This window comes from Notechis scutatus, chromosome 6, assembly GCF_049901735.1.
Source record: "Notechis scutatus isolate UNSWTSFEM ecotype Mainland chromosome 6, rNotScu1.2, whole genome shotgun sequence".
NCBI classification, from domain to species: Eukaryota; Metazoa; Chordata; class Lepidosauria; order Squamata; family Elapidae; genus Notechis; species Notechis scutatus.
This window is the reverse complement of record NC_142014.1, coordinates 55,453,823-55,477,480: the sequence shown is the minus strand read 5'-3', so window position 1 is coordinate 55,477,480 and position 23,658 is coordinate 55,453,823. Positions and strand designations below refer to the sequence as shown.

The 23,658-nt window shown below is 35.5% G+C and overlaps 1 protein-coding gene across 7 annotated transcripts in view; it reads right to left on the bottom strand.

Moving 5' to 3' along the window:
- MYH9 (myosin heavy chain 9) overlaps positions 1-23,658 on the bottom strand; it is a 68,053-nt gene that overhangs the window by 26,623 nt on the left and 17,772 nt on the right. For all 7 annotated transcript variants that reach the window (XM_087968355.1, XM_087968357.1, XM_087968360.1 and 4 more), the window contains exons 2-15: positions 22,080-22,432; positions 18,382-18,538; positions 12,398-12,425; positions 11,841-11,934; positions 7,808-7,900; positions 7,238-7,301; positions 6,354-6,452; positions 5,754-5,897; positions 3,639-3,734; positions 2,956-3,074; positions 2,205-2,357; positions 1,255-1,428; positions 694-867; positions 93-207 (exon numbers count right to left, since the gene is read on the bottom strand). In XM_087968355.1, coding sequence (XP_087824481.1) covers positions 93-207; positions 694-867; positions 1,255-1,428; positions 2,205-2,357; positions 2,956-3,074; positions 3,639-3,734; positions 5,754-5,897; positions 6,354-6,452; positions 7,238-7,301; positions 7,808-7,900; positions 11,841-11,934; positions 12,398-12,425; positions 18,382-18,538; positions 22,080-22,412 — 1,843 coding nt within the window. In that variant the 5' untranslated portion in view covers positions 22,413-22,432. The remainder of the gene's footprint in view (positions 1-92; positions 208-693; positions 868-1,254; positions 1,429-2,204; positions 2,358-2,955; positions 3,075-3,638; positions 3,735-5,753; positions 5,898-6,353; positions 6,453-7,237; positions 7,302-7,807; positions 7,901-11,840; positions 11,935-12,397; positions 12,426-18,381; positions 18,539-22,079; positions 22,433-23,658) is intronic.

Below are 23,658 nucleotides of genomic sequence, written 5' to 3'. Positions count from 1 at the left end.
AATTTTAAGAGGAGGCCACTCAAACTCATGCTTCTTCCAAACAAAGGACAACACTCTTAAAGAAAAACAAGAAAAGCAATATCATTACATACCATCTTTCCATAGGTCAGATACAAACTTATCAGAGGACTGGTGTAGCAGAGTAGCAACATTATCATTAAGAGGGTCCATGTTCTTCATCAGCCACTCATCAGCTTTATAATCAACCTAGACAAGACATTTGTTGCCAATATTAACTACACATTATCAAATTGCCTCAGTAATATCTAAAGAGACAAGGTTATGAATCTCTCTATTTTGAGATTAAACACTGGTCTAGATCCATTGCACAAACAATGAACTCTATGTGAATGACCTAAGACCCCTTAAAAATGCTGGAAACATCAAGTTAACAATGATTAATAGTCAAAGGCACAGAATCCATAAAAGTCATGATTCTGCTCTTCCAAAATACAGGCTCACAACATTACCCTGAGAAAATAAGAATTGTTTCATGGCAGGATTTTATATTAGTGTGCTACCACAAAAAAATGTGGTCAACATGCTTCCTATTATCTTGTGGGATAAGTGATTATGCACCCTCTTGCACTATTGAAGAACTCTCCCCCCCCCCCAAAAAAATCAATCAGTTTAGATTACTGCAGCTGCAGATTTAGAAGCATTTTAGTCTCTCTTTACACTAAGAGTACTTACTTTGCCAGCATAGTGTATAATGCAGAAGTCAGCTTTATCTTTCAGCTGTTTTGGTTTTTGGAATTTAGGATGAGAGCCTTGCTCTTGCACCACCTTCTCTATAAAGCTTTTGTCTGTAGCCTTTGGAAACCAGCACTCTTCATCCAACAGTGCCAAAATGCCAGGAGGACCAGCCTAATTTTAAAAAAAAGTTAATAAACATTCTTGCCAAGATTTAACACTTCAGGATAAAAGGCACAAATACTATTTTCATTTGTACTCAAGAATGGCTTCCTGTATAGGTCAGAGCTGTTTTTCAGCACCTCTTTCGCCAAATCTTGCCTTAATTTTTCATGTTTTCCAATCTAAAGTGTTTTAGAATTAGAAGAATTGAACTCTACAAACTTAACATTTTTCTCTCCATCCCTAAAAAATGATTAAACTATTTAACATACACATACATATATATATTTATACATACATACATACATACATACATACATACATACATACATACATACTGGCTCTCCTTAGTGAACTGGCTACCATCTGCTAATAATCATGACAAGATGCCTCACTCACTGGTTTTTCTATAAGATCAATGCAAGGCTGCAAGTCCAGGCCAAAGTCAATGAAGTTCCACTCTATGCCCTCCCGCTGGTATTCTTCTTGTTCCAAAATGAACATGGTGTGGTTGAAGAGCTGCTGCAACTTTTCATTGGTGTAATTAATGCACATCTGTTCAAATGAGTTCAGCTATTGCAGATAGAAAAGAAAAAGCATGTTTAAATTCCATCTACCCAGGGCCATCTTAACAGCATTATGGGCCATAATCAAGACTGTCATTTTATTGATAATTTATTTCATAGCAACAAATCTATCCCCAAATGCTACAAAATTTCTGCTACAAAATGAAATTTTTAAAGCAAATACTTAACACATTTTTCTTTACTAAACTAAATCTCAAACAGAAAAGCAACTGGCACTTTATTTTTACATTTTAAAGCAAATTCATCCAGTTTCTTCAAAAGAATCGTTCCTTCTGACTTTCTGTCTGTATCCTAAATATTTTGTCCCTTCTCTCCAAGACTAAAGAAAATTATGTATCATAGAGGCATCACATCACAGTGCTTAAAGTTAATAAAGGTGGACCCCTTTAGCATTTCAGGAAGGGTTGGAGGTACATAGGTAATGAAACATCCTCTTACTGTCTGAGACCATTAAAATGCAAAGATAATTCAAATGAGCTCTTCAGGTAACAGTATGTAATTTATTTATTTTTTTATGTTTTAGCCTAGAGCATTAACTCCAAGTCCTCGCTTATTTAGGCGTATATCAACTTAATTCAAGCATATTTGATACATTTTTAAATTAGGAACTAAATATAAATTGACTGTTAAGTTCTATAAAAACACATTTCTATTAAATTCTTTGTTGCTTAAAGAAGCAAAATGTATCAAATATGCTTCCTTCATGGAGATGTTTAGATTATGTCAAATGGATTAATTAAACAACTGTTCCCTTTCACTTACTTCAAAGATTTCAAATCCCGCAATGTCAAGGATTCCTATAAAAGAAGCTCCCTGCCTCTTTGTCTTATCCAATGCCTTGTTGATGCGCATCACCAGCCAACGGAACATGCGTTCATATGTAGCTTTGGCCAGAGCTTCAATAGCAAAATCAGCCTGGAAAAAGGTAACAAATCTATTGTACATTCCAGATAGCAAAACAAAAAACCTCACCCTCCAATAATGAATCTATGTTTACAGATCTGAATTTCTGAGTTATTTCAATTCCTTCCAGTCTTTCTCTACATCCGTGTAGTGGACTGCTACTGGCCTAAAAACTAGGAGAATGTGAGTTCTAGGTCTCTAGGTTAGGATGAAAGACAACTTATATTTAATAGCATTATCTTTAGTGTTGCAGTCATAGACTAATCAATTAAGATGGCCAGCCAGGTTCATTCTTTCTATTTACTTTTCTACATCTAAGTGGCTTATTCTACAATAAAACTGGGTTTACATATGTTGCAACTGCATAATACCTAAAATTTGGACCAATCAGATATCAACTTGCCAAGTTCAAATGCAAGAGCCAGTCAGTTTTTGTCCAGTTGCCTATGAGCTGCTGAGAATAATATTACAAAGCAATTCAATCTGCTTCTGAAAATGCGGGTAAAATGGGTACCAGAAAAGTAGACCATGGACATTCAGTTTGAAAGCTCACTGCTATCTGATTAATGTCACCTGAGAAAGCTGACGTCATATATTGTATAATACATACTTGCTCTTTAGTCTGAGCCTTTTGAACATAATCTCGGCCCACTTTGATGCGAGGGGTGAGAATGCCTCTGGTGAAGTCTGTAACATTGATTCCTAGAAGGTGAGAAACTTTCTGAGCAGCTACAAGAGAGAAAGGCAAAAGAAGATGCTTAGTATTTTAACTTCTTAGATTCTATTCAGAAAAGATGAATACTTGCAGCAAATTCTCCTGGTCCCTAATGAGTACATCTGGGAGACTAGAATTGAAAGGAAAGGATTCATCTATAAAAGGGCACAAGTGATCCCTATACATCCTCCCTTCCCAGAAAGAGGATTGTATACTGTACTCGTGAAAGGTCCAATGCATTTCTTCCAAATAATTTTTAATGAATGTGTTGCCTAAATAGAGAACTGATTTTTGAAGATTTTTGCTGAGAACGTCTCCAATGGAGAACCATCTCTAATTTTATTTCTGGAAAATGTTTACAGAATACTAGCTTCTATTCATTAGAAGTATTCATGCAGTCTGACATGGATAATTCAACCATAACCTCTTCACTGATATCAAAGTTTGGAGAAAAATACCAGTTGATCTCATTTAATGATGAGACAACCATAAAAATCATTTAATGATACACCTGTTTTTAAATTTACAATATGAACTATACAAAGAAAAGAAATCCATATCTAGAAAAATGTATCTACCTGTATTGTCTGGCATAGACGCCTGATCTGTGTTACGTTCTTTCTTGAAAATAATATTCCCAAGCTGAAGAACACCAGAAATAACCCTTAGTAGTCCTGGATGGGAAACAAAGCAGCAATACAAATTTTTTAAGTGTTCAGTTAGATTTTTTTAATCTAAAAATGTTTCATTCCCTGGATACAGTTATACCCATGTGACCTGTTCATGGCAATTCCATACCCCTTCCCATCCAGTTTTATCTTATCACACCAGCTGGCATTTTGTGGCAACTGAGCAGCTTCAACTCTCAGCAGTTTGTTTTTGCAAGCCACCCACCTCTTAGATCCACCCTTTACAAAATCTTGTTCTTTTACAATCACTGAAATTTTTCCAGACCCATTTCCATCTCTATTCTGCGGAAGTTTAGCAATAAATGAAAGCATTTTTCCTTTCACTAAAAATAATACAATTTCCGAACAAAGAAACATAGGACTTAATAAAAGCACCTGAGCTACCACAGAGAACAGGAAATGAATTTTCCTATGCCTTATTTATTATACAAAATGTATATTTCCAATATAGAATTGTAGTTATATAGCTCTCCACATGAGGTAGTAGTGAGCAGTTTCTAATAATTACTCTACAAAACATATTCTAAGATAGAAATAACAATACCTTATTGGGACATTTTGTGCATGAAATGTCCCAATGATTAGCCAACAAATTAGTTCCATTTCCATTTTTAAACAAATACTATTTTGATGGGTAGAACCTTTAGCCTAAATGGCTTCCATATGTTGCAAGTTTGCCTGTTTGTTTAAGGCAGTTTAAGGGTTGAAATATGGTAGAAACAGAAGCATACATCCTGTCTTCCCAATTATCCAAGTGAATATCTCAAACTTTTATTAGTGTTCAGCAAACATTGAACAGCTGTTAGAATGACAACAAACCTGGAGTTTTAGCTATGCTTTCAAGCAAACATAATAAAAAGTTTGTGGTAACCAGCCCACCCATATTCAGTTTTCAATTTTCTCCCTCATGAAAATAATAATTATAAGGCTGCCTCAATGTATAGTGTGCCATTTTTTATTATTAATCTTGTGTTAAGTTTCATAGTTAATTCTCATGCCTTAAAGCAAGGCTGTCAAACTCCCAGTCCATGGGCCAGATGCGTCATGTATTGGCCATGCCCAGTTTAGCAAATGGGGAAAAAGTCCTGATACATCACATGATGCCGCCATGATGACGCGAGTTTGACACTCCTGCCTTAAAGAAAATCATGGATGCTTGATGAAAGGACCACATAACAACAAGCAGTGCTTCAAAAAACTGTGGTTTTTATCTCCACAGGTGAGTCACAGGAAGTACTGAAAGTATTAGACCCAGTGAAAAGTTTGGAAATGAGAGGAACCCCATTAAAAACAAGAAGTGTTGTTGCCAATCAATGGTAAACCAATTGTAGAGAACTGTGTGTTATTTCTTAAAGTGGGCATCTTGTTTATTTTGTTATTGTAAATTATTTTTCTACATTAAACATAATCCTCCCACTCCATGTTTAAATGAAAAACAGATAACATGTTTTAGTTGACTTCACATAAAGCTGCATTCATTGTTTTCTATTATTTGCCTATTGATACTTGATTACTTGTACTTGTTCCTATTTTGTTTTTTCCAATTGTAGTAAGACTAGCGTTCATTGCATGATATACATACAGGACTTACAACAGTTTGCTCAGTGACTGTTTGAAATTGCAGTGGTATGGAGAAAAGAGACATGACTATTTTTCACATGACCGTTGTAGCATCCCCATGGACACATGATCAAAATTTGGATGCTTGGCAACTGGCTCATATTTATGATGGCTGCAGTGTCATGTGATCACTTTGTGCAACTTTATGACAAGCAAAGTCAATGGAAAAGCCAGATTCGCTTAATAACCATGTTACTAATTAAACAATTACAGTAAGTCACTTAACAACTGTGGGAAGAAAGGTTGTAAAATGGGGCAAAACTCACTTAACTGTCTCATTTAGCAACAGAAATTTTTGGCTCAAATCTGGTCGTAAGTTGAGGACTACCTGTATATAATTGTCATAACACTTATTTTTCTTGAGCCATTTCTAGAATATCTTACCCATCTGCTCATCATCTGGAATACCCATTATCCTCATTGCCTCCATTGTCTCTTGAAACATGTCCTTGTCTTGCTGGCCCGGAATTGTAACATGTCCATTGGAAAGGAAACGGTACTTATTGTAGGGCTCTAAAAGCAAGTCATCTAAAACAGTAAAAAAGTAATGAAATCATCAATATTGGGTTATATCTTGTTTGGATAGACATTCAAAGGCAAGACTTTAGACTTAAATCCCCCATGACAAGAATGGCATTATATATCACTACTCACAAGTAAGACTGCTTGTATTACGTTTTCTATAGCAAGCTGTTTCATGGTAAGAGATTTCAATATTAATTATATTTTTAGTAAGAAGAGAATTTTCAACTATTGCCATGACTGTATAATATTACTTTTTTTCTTTTTCTATTGCTCGATTAAATAAAAGACAATAATTGGGCCTAGTAACAACTATGTCCAATATTTATAAAATGGTGCAAGTACTGTAAATAGGGAAACTATGGAACAGAAAGTCAGCAAGATGAAAGGGGGGGTGAGGACACATCCAATAAATCAAAATGCCTGGGTCAAACAGCAAAGTGATTATCATCAAGTACTCACTCTTCAGGTGTTCTCCTGCCCCAGTCAGCAAGTAGTAGAAAATATGGAATGTCCTTTCTTCTTTAGCCTGTCGTATAGCTCTTGATTTCTCTAACAGATCTTTAGGAATGTTAAGGAATGGAGGAAATCCTAAATGTTACACATAGATAATTGCATAACTGAAGCACTTTTCAAGTAAAATATCAATGGATATGCTGCTTTAAAAATCTCCAATGTTCAAAAACTGAGCTTCTAAACTGGGATGACCTACTAGGGAAGGACACAATGGATAAACCAGCAGGAAAGCAGCATACCACAGTCTGGAGAGAGAGAAAATATGAGGTAAAAGGTTTGAGGAACGGCTGTAAACCAAAGTCCCTAAGACAGATGGGCCAGCCTCGTGGTTATCATAGCACTTTGGCATAAACACTAGAGCTAGAAGTATCTTCATTTTCATTTACCATATCATTTTTTTAAAGACACTCAAAAGATTTTTCAATGTTTGTATAGCTTTGGTAGGTGTTTTTTTTAAGATATGACCCAAAGTTTCAATTTAAAAGAAGTATCAACCATAGCTCTGTCATATTTGTAATCTGACCTGCAATAGTCTTAAATTAAATATAATTTTCACAAATAGACAATCATGAACTTAGGGTGGGTGGGTTTAGAGACAGATCTAGAATTCAAAAGAAAAATGTTTTCATTTACAGGGCTAAAATTAGAAATTTTCCAATTCTTCCATCTTAAGTGATTATGATTTTCCACAAAGCAGAAATTCCCACTCATTAAGACAATCTGCCTCTTCCAAGTAAAATCTCACAATGCTTTCCAGCTACATTTTTTTGTAAGCCATTATACAATTTCATTATGAGTTGCTGGATCAGTGTTACTGGTGAAAAGGATACAAGTCTCAATGTTGGCTCCAACAATGTATCCATTTACATCAAAGTTGATTCTAATGAACTTTCCCTTAAAAGAAAAAAGGCATAGGAGTTAAGGAACTGAAACAATGCAAGACTGTATCATACAATTCTTCTAAATTCCCACAATTCAACAGCTCATTCCACAGGATAGCCTCAAAGGCACCTGACCAAAGAGTATCCCTTAATGACAGTCAATAGTTTCTAGAGTTAAATACAGAATAGCAAGGACAAAGATTTTATCTGCTTTATACCATTTTAATCAGCTGTCATTAACAGCCTAAAATACTCGTGATAATAGGAAGGAATGTACAATAATAACTGTGTTTTTATTGTTACTTTCTAGGTGTACTTAATATAACAATGTCATCCTAGTGCATATATTTCTATCTTCAAAATGTTTCTAAAGTGAAGTCTATCTTGTTTTAAAAAGAAGTTTAATCCTCACCAACGTATGGAGACATTTCCCTTACAATATATTATATATTTGAGGCAATCAATCTTTTCCTTTTAGGCATTATTCAACAATGATGCAATGAAGCAAAAAATACTTACAAATCTTGAAGAGTTGTCATTTTTAACAGTTTTGGCATTTCCAAAAGCCTCCAATATAGGGTTGGCCTGAAGCAGCTGCCTCTCTAGTTCTCCCTGAAATAAGAAAATCAAATAGAAAACTCTCAACTGGTTACTCTCCAGAAGCCACTAGCCAAGTATGTCGTTATCTCTTGACTTTAACCTATATTGATCTTCAGAAACTATAAAGTGATTAATACTTTATAATCACCGATAAGATTAAACAATTAAATTTTATTAAGATTAAGACACAGTTAAGACAAATTAAACAATATTATTAAATCCCGAGGGGAGAGGGGGCTGGTTTATTGGTTATACACAGGTTAATTGTAAGTTTAAAGACTTATTGAAGTTTTCCTTGTTGTGCCTTCAAGATGCCTAAATAATATTCTTTTGTTTCCATAGTGTGCCTCTCAGTCCTCCCATAGACTAGAGCAGGGGTGTCCAACCTTGGCAATTTTAAGACTTGTGGACTTCAACTCGCTGAGGAACTGGCTGAGGAACTCTGGGAGTTGAAGTCCACAAGTCTTAAAATTGCCAAGGTTGGACACCCCTGGACTAGAGTGTCTGGTGAGTTGAATTCTATTATTGTCCAACCACTGTTGTTGTTTTTTTACCAGACAAAACAGGTGTAAAAGCTGCTACCAGACAACTTGAATGATTATATGGGTATATCAAGGAAAGACTATATATTGAGAAAAAGAAATTAAGTGATTGGAATTAGGGGTCTTGTGTATCACTATGTAATGAAATGCTTTTGAGGAATCCTGCATAAGGAAGAGGTATTGGTTGGAACAAGTGAGCTATTTCTGGATCATGTGTTTTTGTGGTAATCTTTATCAATTTGCTTTTTTATAAACTGGAGATTTTGCTATTTGATTCCCTATGGCAGCCCCCAGTTTGGTGACAACCAAATGGTAGCCATTTTGTAGTAGCATCTATACTAAAAAATTCCTACTTTATCTACCAGTCTAGCAAACTGAAGACTCGTGCTTTAGAATCAGGCTTTAAAATGGGTCTGTTTTTTTATCTATGTGTCTACTCTGGTTTTATAAACTTTATCACAATTCAATATCAGGTAACTGAAAAACCTCAACACAGTTTTGTCAGAACAAAAATATAAAAACCAAATTGCTGTCTCTTGTCTCCAAACTATGTCAAAAAAACAGGAGCGACAAAGCTTCAGTACTGCTATCCAGAATATCCACGAAATTCTTTTTTCCGATGTGGTAAAACAGGAATATCATATCCAGGCAGATTTAAATAGCAGCAATGAAATAGGAGTAACTTTAACTCTTTTTTTTTTTTTTTTGCTATCTTATGGACATCTGGATTTTTCAAAATCAGATATAGCTCTAAGTGTAGGAATCAATGAGAGACAAAAAGCCATATTCAGGGGTGAATGAGGTATTTTCAAAGTTAAGGCCATTTGAGCAAAGAGTAGGGGATTATTTATTTTACAAAACAAACATTTACCTTTTAAGTACGTAATTATTTTCTTCTTTATTTTTATCTATTCCAGAAGTCCACAGAAATGAAGGAATCCCTTTTTATACAATGCCAACATGTTTCATTTTGATTCAATCCTAAATTCCAATTATTTAAGATTTTTAAAAAATATTGTAGCGTGGTCCTTATTCAGAACCTTCCTTTCTTTCAAAACCCGAAGCAACTTATAACATCAAACTGATGTCTGACTAATGTTATTGCTCTAATATTCTAACATTCATTCTTGAAGTGCAACAAGAAATTAATGTTCTTGCATTAATATTTGTTATTGCATTGCTCCAGTAAAATCATTCTACTCAAACAATTCAGGTAATACAGCCCTAAAAATTTATTGGGAGACAGCAGTGGCAACAGCAGTGAATATAGATTATTATTCAGCCATGGGAATTGATAATATTAAGGGACATATTGCTGCAATCCATCAAAGAGCACAATATCAAGTGGGCTGAAGAAAGCAAAGCCATAAAGTCTCAGATGGACTCCAAATTGTTTATTTTGTCAGCAATGTTGATTTTCCTGTTTTGCCTTTCCCACTCACACACCCAAAGATTGTCCTTCCCCCAATTCATTGTCTTCTTTGATCCAGCAATTGAATCCCAACTCCTGCTTCTGATTGCAATCTGTTGCTATGGTGATGAGCGATCTCACAAAATGAAACATTACCACTACCATTCTTCTTAACATCTTAAAATCTATGTTTATAGCAAAGAGCAGGTTCATTACAGGAATGCAGTATTTGGCTCAAAAAAAAAAAATCTGTTTCCATTGGATGCCTTGAGTATTTCATGAAGCTATTATTTTGTAGTTCTTTTTCCACTTTAAGAAAATAATGGCCAAGAGATGTAAATTAATTCAGGACAAGCACAAAAGAAAACAGGAAAGAAGGATCTTTTTAAGACATTACTGCTTCTTTGAGAAATCAGCAAATGGGAATCTAAAGACAGTCCATATTGTCCTATACATATTAAACATTAGAACTGTGCAGCAAGACAAAACAAAATTTCAATAATTTCAGAAGATCTTACAAACAGAAATCTTAATAATTTTCCACAAAGCAGTTTCAAATATTTCCTCTAGGAAACAATCCAGGAACAGTATCACTCTTGGGAGTCGTCTTCAAATTGTTAACCTCTGACCTGGAAAAAGCTTTCAAAAGCTTCACCAGCCTACTTATAATTCAAACCAATTGAAAGATATTGAAAAGAAGTTCAGGTGCCACGAGGCAATTTTTGGATGATAATACTGATTTTTTTTCCCACTAAGGCAGTTATCTTAGCTAACAATCTTTAACAAAAATTGTGATCCTTGAAACTTAGAAACACAGAATGTTCAGAAAATATTTTAAGTACATCTGCTGGCAGATGGGGAGAAAAAACAGTCACAAGAAAGCTGCGTTTTTTTTATTCCAAAAGCCCTCATTAGAATGTGCATATGCACACACACTCCATGCAGAGATATTCATAGAACTAACCTATAGACACGCATCATGCCAGTGTATTTAATATCAAAATCAAGATTTTATAAAATACTCTACATTAAAATGGTTTGCAAGATTAGTTTTGGGAAAGAGGCTTGGAGTTGGAACATCCAGTCTATGCAGGGGAAGTTTCTTTTCGATATTTTTCAGCATCTTGCACCCACAACTAGTATACTGGGTGGGACTGGAAGTCCCAGAAAAAATTGGGTCCATGCTGTTGGCCAAATCACCACCGATACCAGATACTCTGTACTATTTTAAAAGGACATTTATATTGCTGCTCAGAATGCTTACTTAGTGCACATAAGAAATTGTATAAGGTAGACCAAATGTGACTACTAAGTTTAGATAACAAGCAATCGTGTATTTTTTTTAAAAAAACTACAGCCTTTCATTCAGCTCACCTAAAAAAAGCCAATGTGAATTGTGAATAAAATAGTTCTAGAAGCAAAAAGTGATACAAGTGGGAGTGAAAAGCTGCTATAAATCACACAATGGAGCAACACACACACACATTCTTGGTGCAGATCGTGCAGTCAAACGTGCAGCTCACCTACGAAGTACCAAGGGATGAATTCTGACATAATTCACCAAGAAAAGGGGAAACAGTAAGTGAGACAATATTTCACAGACTCTTATTCACACAAAAGATACATATTGTCAGAGTTTATATGATTATTCATAACAGTAAAGAGTCTAGCAATGAAATATCTTTATTGCAAGACAAATAAAAACCCATAATTGTAACTGGTGAATTCTATATGAAGTAGTTCACTAACTATACACTGATAGCAAAATGAAGACAAAACTTCTATTGCTCAATCTATAGAAAATTATCCTTTCTAATTCTTTCAGGCTTGGAATAATTCACATATGTTGCAAATTCAGATAAGGAACATCACAAAGAATCAGTGAACACTCAAATTGGTAATAAAGGATCAAACTGTAAAAGTATCTCAGGTCAAGAAGTCAAATTATGTTTTCAGCTCAAGGAGATGAGCAATATCTTAACTGGATAACAGAACTTACTTGATCTTTTTTGCTCTTGTGTGATGAAGCAACATGAGCCAGATACTGAATGACCTTTTTAGTATTTTCGGTCTTACCAGCTCCTGATTCACCACTGGAAAAGAGAGAGAAAACTCTAGTTAAGACGTATTGCATACATGAAAGCTCACCCTGAAACCCAACAGGTCTAGTTTTTAAAAAATAGGACTCTTAATTTTTCCCAACCTCATATCTAATATGACGGATAACAACTTTCAGCTAAGGCTTTTGGAGAAAGCTATTTAAATATTTTGCTAATATGAACATTGGTAGCAAAATTTTGGTTTCTAACTTCCCAAACCATTTTTAAAGAAATTGGGCTTTTACCAAAGAAAAGCCTTAAACACTCTCTCCTGAATTTTAACTGTCTTTATTTCCATTGAACATAAACAGATATATGACTCCATGCATACATACTTTTTAAATATTAGTTAAAGCAAAGCTGGTTTTTTTGTTTTTTTTTTGTAAATGCTTCTGCTGGTCAACTATGCTTTAATCGTTTTTCTCCATTTTAAACAATCAATTACTTAAATACTTACGTGCAGAGAATGGACTGGTCCTCTCGATCTGAAATTAAAGAAAGGAAAGAGGTGACTGAAATGAAATCTCCCCTTTTGCTATTATCTCTCCACACACACAACTTGAATGTTCATATATGTGCCCTCAAAGTCTGCAGTTTAGTTTTTATGTTTTTTCCTGATGGAATTTAGGGATGAAACAGAAAGGCGTTAAAGACTGAATGGATTATAGAATCATATTATGTTATAATATTCATGCAAAATTCATTTAAAAGTATAACTTTTTTGCCACCTTGCATTTGGCAGGGGGTGGGGTGGGATGGAGAATGGGCATGCTCTGTCACTTTTTTGGTTTTTACAAGTCTCTCACAACTAAACTTCATGCATCATGCAATACAGGTAGTCCTTGAATTATGACTGTAATGGAGTCTGCCCATTACAATCATAAATTTTGATGGTTGTAATCATCATGTGACCAGCCCTGATTTTATAACCTTTTTTGCAGTGGTCATTACACAAACACCATGCTAAGTGAACTCACTGTTCGCTATGGCACACTTCTGTAGAAAACCAGAGGTAAACACTGGTTTACAGAAAAAACGTAAATTGCAGTTACATGACACAGGATGCTGAAAAGAGCCATAAATGCTTTCTTGTCAAGTGCCCGAAATGCTGTCATCTTACCAAGGGGAAAGGGGCAGCCATCAGAACTTTAGAACTGAGTCATAAGTAACTTTCTGGGTTGCCCACTGTAACTTCAAATGGTCGCTAAGCGACCAGTCGTAAATCGAGGACTATCCGTACCAATTACAAAGCCAAGTTTCAATCCAGAGCTCTTAGATAATCTGGCTGAACTTTTTATAGCAAAATAAAAAATAAAAACACCAAATCAAGCTTGACTCTCGACACATCCATGCAGTCTTACTTCACAGCAACACCGAGTTGCCTTCTTTATGTGTGCGCAGGTGTGTGTTTACCTCTAACTTTAGCATATTGTTTCCTGATCACCTTTCAGTCAAACATTAATCAGCCTTAACCTTGCTTAGTTTTTCTGAGATCAGCCAAAGTCAGCCAGGTGCTTTCACCTAGCTGGGATAAGCACAACTTAAATTGAGCTCAGTTCTGGATAACTATAGATTGTGAGGTGTCATTGCTTTCTTCAAGATGTTCTTTGACTACACACTTTGGAGCCTACAATTCTACTTTTTTTTATCCTGATGTTCTCCCATCAAAATATTAACTAGGCTCCTTAAAAGCAATAAAATAAAGAAAAAATATTAACCAGGCTCATTCCTGATCAGTTTCCAAGTTCAAACATATGTACTCAATTGCTAAAATCCAGCAAAATATTTTATTGTCATTGCTAAAAGATAAAGTTTCATAATTTGTAATTTGGCATCTCAACAAATTTGCATTTGCAAATTAACCTAAAGTATATACTCAGCTTATTTGATATTTTGAATATCAAACCTAAGAGTTCTCAAGGGTGATAAAAAGTTGAAGCAGGATCTCTATGATCTACATCACATACACAATAAGATATAGATTCTATAGATCATATCTATAGAACTCTTTATGTAGAATTTCTCTATATATCATATATAGATCTTATTCATTCTGTACAGAATTCTTCTACATAGATCGTATTTATTCTTCTATAGATTAAACATAAGGATTTTCTATGACTGGACATTTAAATGGAGAATCAGACCACCAACTAATACTGGTAATTCATCTGTATTTAGCAACACAAAAACCTAGATGAATCTGTATTATACAAGCAGTTCCAGAAAAATTACTAGGAAACTGTTCTTAGTTATTTTTTCAAGCTGCAGGAGTTTAAATATGTTCTTTCAACATTACAGTTAAATCCTGCTTCTATAGTAGAGGTAAAATTAAGCTGCAGAATAATTTTACATTTATAGTTCCATTTATGTTCAGCAATGTCTACTGAAAATATATTGTAACAGCCCTCATACATACAATTGTAGGAGGTGATATACTACATGGACAAAACTGTTTATTTCAGCACAAAGAAACAACAATTGCTCACCAGCTGTTTTATTAGCTGTTGATTGGGGTGGGGGTGTTACAATTTTCATTTTTTCATACCACAGGCTACTTAGAGGCCAGTCAGAAAAATCCACATGACTTCCAAGTATGGGCAGTTGCTTCCAGCAATTCATTCTTCACCTCATACCCTCCCCTCTTATCTTCTTCAGGTTTTATTATTTGCTTGCTTCATACACTCGAAGGAATGTACCTGCATGTATGGGCAGATCAAATGGCTGAATGCAGACACTACCATAAAAGGAAACTTCCTTTTTGGAATCCAGGAAAAAGAATTTACTCAGTCCTTGTAGAGCATATACCATTAGGATAGCTGGGATTCTTTTGCATACTGACAACTGACAAATGTGGTGCGGTTTCTTATTTCCTGTTGTTCAGTATTAAGAGATGCTTTTTCCTCCCCCACCTTCACAATAGAAGTGCATTCTCACACAAGCATTCCAGAACATACATTCCTTTCTAATTCCTGGCACTGTTCTGTTCACACCAGCATCAGAGACAGCCAAATAATTTGGCTAAATGATAATGCAACAGACTCTGCTCCTTCTCTGCATTTGGAATAAGACCAGGACACTGCAAAAAAATTTGAGTGTGGATTATGAGAGGGTTTTTGGATGGGTGGGTGGGGGAGATTGCTGTATTTTGAAGGAAGAGAAAAACGTATATCCAAATCATCACAGTAAGAATATGTACAGAATGTAACTGAATTGAATGTACATCAGCTTTACTTGGAAGGAATGGCATCTTGTGACTGTTCTTGAAATAAAGGACACATTACTCTGGCTGTAAAAGAAATGTTATATTTCAGCACACAAAGCTAATACCTAATATCTGTAAGGCTATTAATTCCCTTTGCAGTATTAAGTAACACGACTACTTTCCAGCTTAGAGAAATTCAAGGAGTAATACAGGTTTTTAAAGTACACAAGTCATCTTATTCTAGGCTACCTAGAGACTTGTAGACTCACTTGACAAAGCCCATCTTATTAAATAGACAATGAAGGAACAACTGTACAAATTATTTCATCATGCAACCTTAATTACAGTTTTACTGGTGGAGTCCCAACAGTTGAATATAGAAGTGCTGTAAAAGTCACGCATCATAAAAATCCAACAGTTTCATTGCTGTCATTTTAAATGTATGTGACTGAGTCACTCTCACACAAACGGTTGCAGTTAAAAGAGCTTATTTAAACTATAAAAGAATGGAGGTGGGGAATGAAAGCAGTATGTAGTTAGATGCTTCACAAGCCAATTAACAAACATCCTTATCACCCACTTCCTCTGCATGAGCACTCATGAGTTGAGTCTGTTTAGCTCCATAAAAGGAGAATATAGCATTCAGAGAATGGTGACATCATCTCTCCAGTCAAGAGGAAGTGGAACAACAAACAGTGCAAAAGTTTTTATGCTTTACTTATGGCCAATTCATCAGTGCTGATATTCTCACTACTGAACCCTCCTGTAGGCATACTCAGACAAAGACACAAACATCTACAAAATTGTCCATGTTTATCGTGTGGAATTCCTGTCGGCACCGAAAGAGTGGGACATCATAGGATTAAAATAGAGGAAGACAATTTCTGGAGTATTTCCTTTCTTAACAATTTTGAAAAAGAGAAATGAAATAGCAAGGCAATTGTTATTTCTCTGATATTTCTTATATGGGGTGATTTTAATGGGGCTGGTAAAATAAGCAGAGATCAAGGAGATGTGAAGGATAATGCTTCAAGGACTATAACTGATTTGTCTATACTTGAGAATGTTACTATGGCTAACAACTTGTATAATTTATAGTGAGGCTGGCAAAGGTTTATTCAACTAATGCATACCATTTCAAAATTAGTATTAAGCTATAAGCATAACTCAGGCAAGCACAGAGTAATAGACAAAAAGGTCAGTGCTTGTTCTTGTCAGGAGTCCCCATTAATAATACATGAAACTTTTTAGATCTTGTTATACCAACCAGATGGAAATTTTACAGAGTATAATCTCAGTATTTCTGGATGTCACTAAGCTGAAGCATACTATGCTAACTATGAACATATAATTTGGAAAAAGGCCAAACCAAATCATTTTTAACAGAGGAGCTCATTCAGTTTCCCATTAAAATTGTTCTAAAGCTGTACTCACACGAAATAAATTATTTAAAAGCCACTATCATTCCTCTTTGAATATGTCACAGCTCTGTTATATTTTGTGGTTTCATTAGACAAAGAACACAGCTGTTAATCATGAAGACCTATGACAACTAAAATGCATTTCATGCCTGTTGAAAGGGCATCTATAGTTTAGTCTTGATCAGCACCAAGACAAAATAAAATTAAAACTAATTGTTGTTTTTTCTTATGTCTCACTGTCTGGGCACATGCAATGTGCTAAGACTCTTCGAGATTTTTTTCTTTAAAAAACAACTTCTATTCTAGATGTAAAGCAAAAAATTTAAGATGGACAGAATCCCACTGTAAGTTCCCAAGACTGAATAATAAATATCAGACACCACCTGGATCTATGTAATTTTCCTATATTCTCCCTTGCAAAATCCTAGAAATAACTGGAGTCAAATAAATCCATCCACATCTACTGGTTTGGGGGTGGGGAATAGGGCAGTCATTGTCAGTGCAAATACAGTCGGCAGACATAAATTTAGATCGGGTCTTTTTAAAAAAAAAAAAAAATCAGACTACAGAACCTGTTAGTTTAAAAAAAAAAATAGAATTCCTGAACAAGAGGCCATGTGCTAATGGTAGAAAATTGGCTACATGTGAATGAACTTTTTTTCCTGTTAGCTCTTAAATCTTTCACAAAACCCCATGAATTTCTCACAGGATGTTAGGATTTCATACAGCACCATTTGAAAAATCTTGTTTTAGATGCCCAAGATACACCGAGTATAAACCTAAAGCAGAAAAGCTGTTGTGATTATTTTTATTATTTTTAAAAATTATCGTGATATTGTTATAATACACTCAGTTTAACTATATAAAAATTGACACTATTTTATAAAAAAGATCAGTGAAGAAACACAAAAGATAGATTTTGACAGCTATAAAATGAAAAATCATTTAAAAAAATTCCTTAGGCAAAGGCTATTGCTGCAACTTGTGGTAATACCAACAGTTCAGCAAAGCCAGAATTGAGACACGGCCACTGAAAAATGCAATCTTGCTTGCACAAAATTTTATGCCCCACCCCTGCTAGTTAGAGTCTGGCTCGGAGGCAGGAAATTTCTTCTTTGCAGAATCACCCAGATTATGAAAAGAGGTGCTGACTTTAGAAAAGGCTGTAACTTTGATTTCAACTGAGGTGAGATGGGTGCCAAGTAAACCAAACATACAAATAAACCAAAGGGTCTCAGATTCTAGTACAGTGCCTACCAATTAAGAAGCAATAAACCAAATGCTGAATTTAATCTATGTATTAACATGCAAAACTTTATTCTGATAGAACATTTTACTCCAAAAGTGCTGACCATTTAACAGTCAAATTTTTCTGCTCCATTAACTGAAGGAAATAAGAGCATCTCTTGCTGACAATGTGTGTCATTTGCTTGTCCTTTTAAAAAAAAAGGCATGCTGAAAACCATGAAAGATTTCCTGCTTGTCAGGCTCTGAATGGAATCTAGAGCACAAAAGCTAATCCTCAATGCCCTGAGTTCTTGCAGAGTTGCTGGCATTTCAACAGATTCCTCCCATACCAGTGGCCACTGCGTGAAATTTCCCCATGTTTTAAATAAATTCAAAGGAAAAGAAGAATGCTGCTTTCCAGGGACCAGAAGTTTGAACAAAATAAAGGACTATAAGTTATAGCAGAAGCTACAACATGCTGTTTCCACACATTTTTGACATTTTACAAGCCTAAGTCTCTGAGGAAATTATTTAGTTAACTGAGCATAAAAATGATTCATGTCCACAAATATTTTTAAGGTACATTACCTTGCATCATACTCCTGTAGGCTGTATCTGTGATAGCATAGATATGTGGGGGCATCTCATGCCTTTTTTTGCCTTTGTACATTTCCACAATCTCTTCTGAGTAGATTGGCAAATTCTTGTAGGGATTTATGACAACACAGAACAGGCCTGAGTAGGTCTACAAAATGAATTGCATGAAGATTTATTTAATAATTTCTTTGCACACTTATAAGGCTGCTCAATTCTACAACTCTGGGCATTATACAATAAATACAACCATAAAATAAAATTATAAAATCCAAACCCTGGAAGAAAAAAAAAACACTGGAAAACAAACACACAGGACCTGCCACCCCACCCCACCCCACAACCTAAGTTTTGCAGAAAGAACCAGTTTTTCAATGCTTTTTTAAAAAACATGGGACCATGTTATTTTAGTGGAGAGTGTTCTGGAGAATGCACGCTTCTTTGTTCCATCAGGTGGCGCTGCTTGATGGATGTGGCCTGGAGTATGCTGACTCTGCCTCATTGTACAAGCTGGACAAAAGTCACAGAAGAGAGATGATCTTTAGATCAAGAGTGGGGAAGGATGGCCCTTTTATGACTTGTCGACTTCAACTCCCAAAATTCCTCAGCAACCATGGCTGGCTCAGGAATTCTGGGAGGTGAAGTCCACAAGTCATAAAGGGGCCATTGTTCTCTGCTTTGGATCAAGGATGCTCAACCTTTTTTTGCTCATGGCTCCCATCTGAGCCTATTTACTTCCGTGACACCCCCTTCCTTCCTCAGTTGCTGTTATCTAGAAAATAAGATAATTTATAATTGCACTTTTTATATGATAGTTATAGATGTATAAGGATAAAATATTTATTCATCTGAAAATGAGGGTTATTAGACAATTGATCATTCGCCTGGAAGTTCAGCTAGGATGCCCCCTCAAAATATGGCATGTTAAGAACCAATGCATTAGACCAGGGGTCGCCAACCTTTTGGACCTCAGGGACCACCAAACTCATAATTTTTGATCCCAGGGACCACTAACCAGTTCTGTGAGCGTGGCCTAATTTGTGGGTGTGGCTTGGTGGTCATGTGACTGGCTGGACATGGCTTGTATGTAAATATTATAAATATTTATATAAATATTGATTTTTTTTATAAAAAAGAGCAACTTTTACCCAAAATCAGGGAAAGCAGGCAGGCAGATTGAGTTGCTCACAGATTCATTCAGTAAGCTATCTATCTGCCATTGGCTAGCTCAATCTGTCACATAACATTTGCTTGCAAGCAAACTCATAAAATTAACTCGCAACACACCATGCATATAAATATTTAATTTTTTATTTAAAAAAGAGCATTTTTTATCCAAAATCAGGCAAAGCAGGCAGATTGAGTTGCCCACAGAATCATTCAGTGATCTATCTATCTGCCACCGGCTAGCTCAGAAGATTCAGTGATCAGGATTGTCACTGTATTGTGTTAGAAGAAGATATAACAGCAAGATTCAGGGCAAACTTTATTGATTTAAGTAGACACTATCTTGCTTAACGATAGCTAGATGGTCTATGTTAAAGTCAGTAAAAAACCCAGCCATCGACAGATAGTCCTTGACATATAACAGTTCATTTAGTGACTGCTCAAAGTACAACAGCACTGAAAAAGTGGCGTATTACTGTTTTTCACACTTATGACTGTGGCAGCAACCCCATGGTCACATGATTGAAATTCAGATGATTGACAACTCCTTCAACACCTCCAGACATCACCACAATTGCCACCAGCTCCAGCAGTTCTTTTGCTTCACTAGTTACCAAACAACTGACCAGCAAGTCAGGTATTCTTCTGTGATCCATGCACAAAAAAACAATGATTTATCAATACAGGTACTCCTCGACTTAGGACCACAATCGAGCCCAAAATTGATGTTGCTAAGTGAGAAATTTGTTAAGTGAGTATTGCCCCATTTTATGACTTTTTTTGCCATGTTTGCTAAGTGAATCATGGCAGTCGTTAGATTAGTCACATGGTTGTTAAGTGAAGCTGGCTTCCCCATTGACTTTGCTTGTCAGAAGGTTGTAAAACGTCATCACATGACCCCAGGACATTGTCGCTGTCATGATTATGAGTCAGTTGTCAAGCATCTGAATGTAAATCATGTGGTCATGGGGATGCTGCAACGGTCTTAAATGTGAAAAACAGTCCTAAGTTACCTTTTTCAGTGCCGTGGTAACTTCAGTCACTAAGTGAACTGTTGTAAGTCGAAGACTACCTATATAACTAATGAAATGCCTACAAGAAAACAACCAAGCTTAGACAGCACCAAGGACCTCTTATCTGAGCAATGTACCAAACTAGTCACTACATTATGTTACCGTTAAAAATCACATAACATAAAAATCTACATGTACCTAAAATGCTTTAATACTTAACAAGTTTTTTTTTTAAAAAAAACAACAACTGATCACTATAGAACTATTTGGGGGAAAATTGTATTTATGAACCAGGGCTTCCTCATTTAGGGTTTTAGGATAGCTATCAAAGAAAGAACATTTCGTAATTGGTAGTACCAGCACAAGAAAAAGCCATGTTATGTGAATCAATATATATCCTAATTCAATAGTAAGGAATCTTCTAAACTAGGGGTGTCAAACTCACATAGTTGCGGTGGCGACACATGACATATTGGGACGTAGGCATGGCCAGAACGTGACACATCCAGGCTAGGAGGTTGACAGCCCTGCTCTAAACTATAAATCAGCCACCAAACAAGATTTTTTTACTGGAGACCTAATCACTATCTTCAACCCCTTAATTCCCCATGCCATTGCTTCAGGCTGCCTTCTGCAGGTCATTATCCTTTTATCCAGGTCTAGGGAATAATACCTAGAAAATTCTTTTCAAATCACCACCACCCAAACTATTATTCAAATTCATTCCTCACTAGCGAGAAGGAAATAATCTGGAAATGACAGGAATTTCCTGACAATAGAACAGCTTGCTTTCCAGAGTTGTGGGTGCTCCATCACTGGGTTTTCAAGAAAAGACTGGACAAACATTTGCCCAGAATGGTATAAGGGTACATATAAGGCCAGGGTACAGGAGTGGACTATAAGGCTTCCAAGGTTCCTTCCAGCCTTATGATTCTAATCCGTGAAATGATGCAGGAAGAAATATATTTTTAGCATTATATTATTCTTATATAAATAAGAATAAGAATATTCTTATTCTTATATAAACAATTATATATTCTTGTTTCCATAGCAGCAATCTCATAAGAACTATTACCATTTGAGTTTTGAACAAATGCCAAGTCACCTACTCAAAATGTGTTCTAAGCAACCTATGTTGGAGACCTGAAATTAAGAAAAACTAGCATAGCTGAATTGTTCTGAAATTCTTTGGGTTCTGCATTGAACAAGTTGATTAGATCAAAGTAGATTTCAGAGAAGGCATATATCCATAAAGCTTTCTGTGCAGTTGCATTTGATTATGTAAAAAGAATATTTTTCTACCATAAACAATCACTACCACCAAGGTTTTAAATAAAAGAAATGCCTACAGGAGAAAATTCAGTTTAGGATCAAATGTAATAATTTCTAAAATATTTTGCAAAATGCTTCAATCACAAGATGTTTTTCAAAACATCAATCATAAATAAGTGTGCCAACCCATTATAACACTGATAAAAATTAGATAACTTCTCAGACAAAACTATTACTTACATAGATTAGCCCTGAGTAGTATCGTTCTTTTAGATTATGTAACACTGAGGCCTCATTCAAGCAGGTCAGTTCAGCCATGTCTTCCACTTTAGAGAACTTGGGTGGGTTCATCTTTTGGATATCATCTTTGTTGACTCTCACTTTCTTCCCATTCTCAGCAAGCTCCACAACAGCTTCATCTCCAACTTCCTCCTTCAAGCTAGCAGGCTCAAATCCATTCTTCTCTGATGGTACCCATACCAGTTTCTTGGCAGCCCAATCAGCTTGAGCAAGAGGATTGTTGATGACATTTCTATCCACATATAGGTATTTGTCAGCATCTTTCAGAGCCATGATTGTTTAAGGTAAGGGACCTGTTAAAATAATTAATATAATTATGCATATGATACTACAATCCTTTCATACACACATTCTATAGCTGTTGAATTGCTAAAATTTATATATTTGGACATCTCAGCTTACATAACAGAGACAAAATTATTTAATGTAAGGAAATGGGATCCATAATCATTTTGGTTTATATCATAGAGACAAGATCACTTAATATAAGGAAACAGTATCCATAAATATTTAGGGTTCTAATGCAGTAATGTAATCCAAACCTACTGGTCAAAAGGTGAAAACAGCCATATACTGTCTCCCCATAGCTCCTATGAGCTATAAAGGGGGGGGGGGGAAGTATACTGTATAAAACAACATGATTTTCAAAGAGCTTATGGAAATCAAAAATTGGGGAAAGTTAACAGCCCTAATGTTGAATAATATACCAGTAATACAACCAACCATATTCTAAATAATGTGATTAAACTAAGGCAAGATTTGTCTGATCCTACAAGAAAAATATATTTTTATGATACTTTTTAACTTTAGATACAGCTTAGTCTAACAAAAAACCCACTTATTTTAGTGACTAAGCTGGCAACTTAGATATGGAAACATTTATTAGCTATGAAATGAGAGATTGTGTCTTCTGTTGGAAATCAGATTAGTGATGCAATTTATATAAGAATAAATCAGGGGTTACAATCACTTATTGCAAGCTGAAGTAAATTTGAATATACTATCTGTTATATACTGAGCATGGGCGCAAGGAACGGAGACGAGGCAGAGAACTAGTGAACTTCAACTCTTTATTAACAATTAAGAACAGAGCAAAAACCCTGGGTAGCAGTAGCTCTTTTATAGAGCTGGCTGCTGACCCGTTAACCAATGAATTACGTTCAAACATTTAAATTGTACCCAATGAGAGATGTTCAGCTAATAGCCAATCAGGCTGCTCCGTAAGGACCAATCCCAGCTCGCTATCCATGGGCCAATCAAAGGTGCAGGATTACAAGCCTGCTTTTCTTGTAAGGTCGACAAGTTTTTATTGAATAGTTTTTATTAGTTCATAACACTATCAAAAAGACTTACTTAAGAATTCTAGATAACAATCCTAGAGACAGGTCATGAGAGGCAAAAGAGGTTAATAATTATGGACCCATATTGTGTATGAAAGACTGAAACTTAGAATGTAAGAGGGGCAAATGGTAGAACATATAAATTATCAAATGAAATTTAAAAATTCAAAAAACATTAT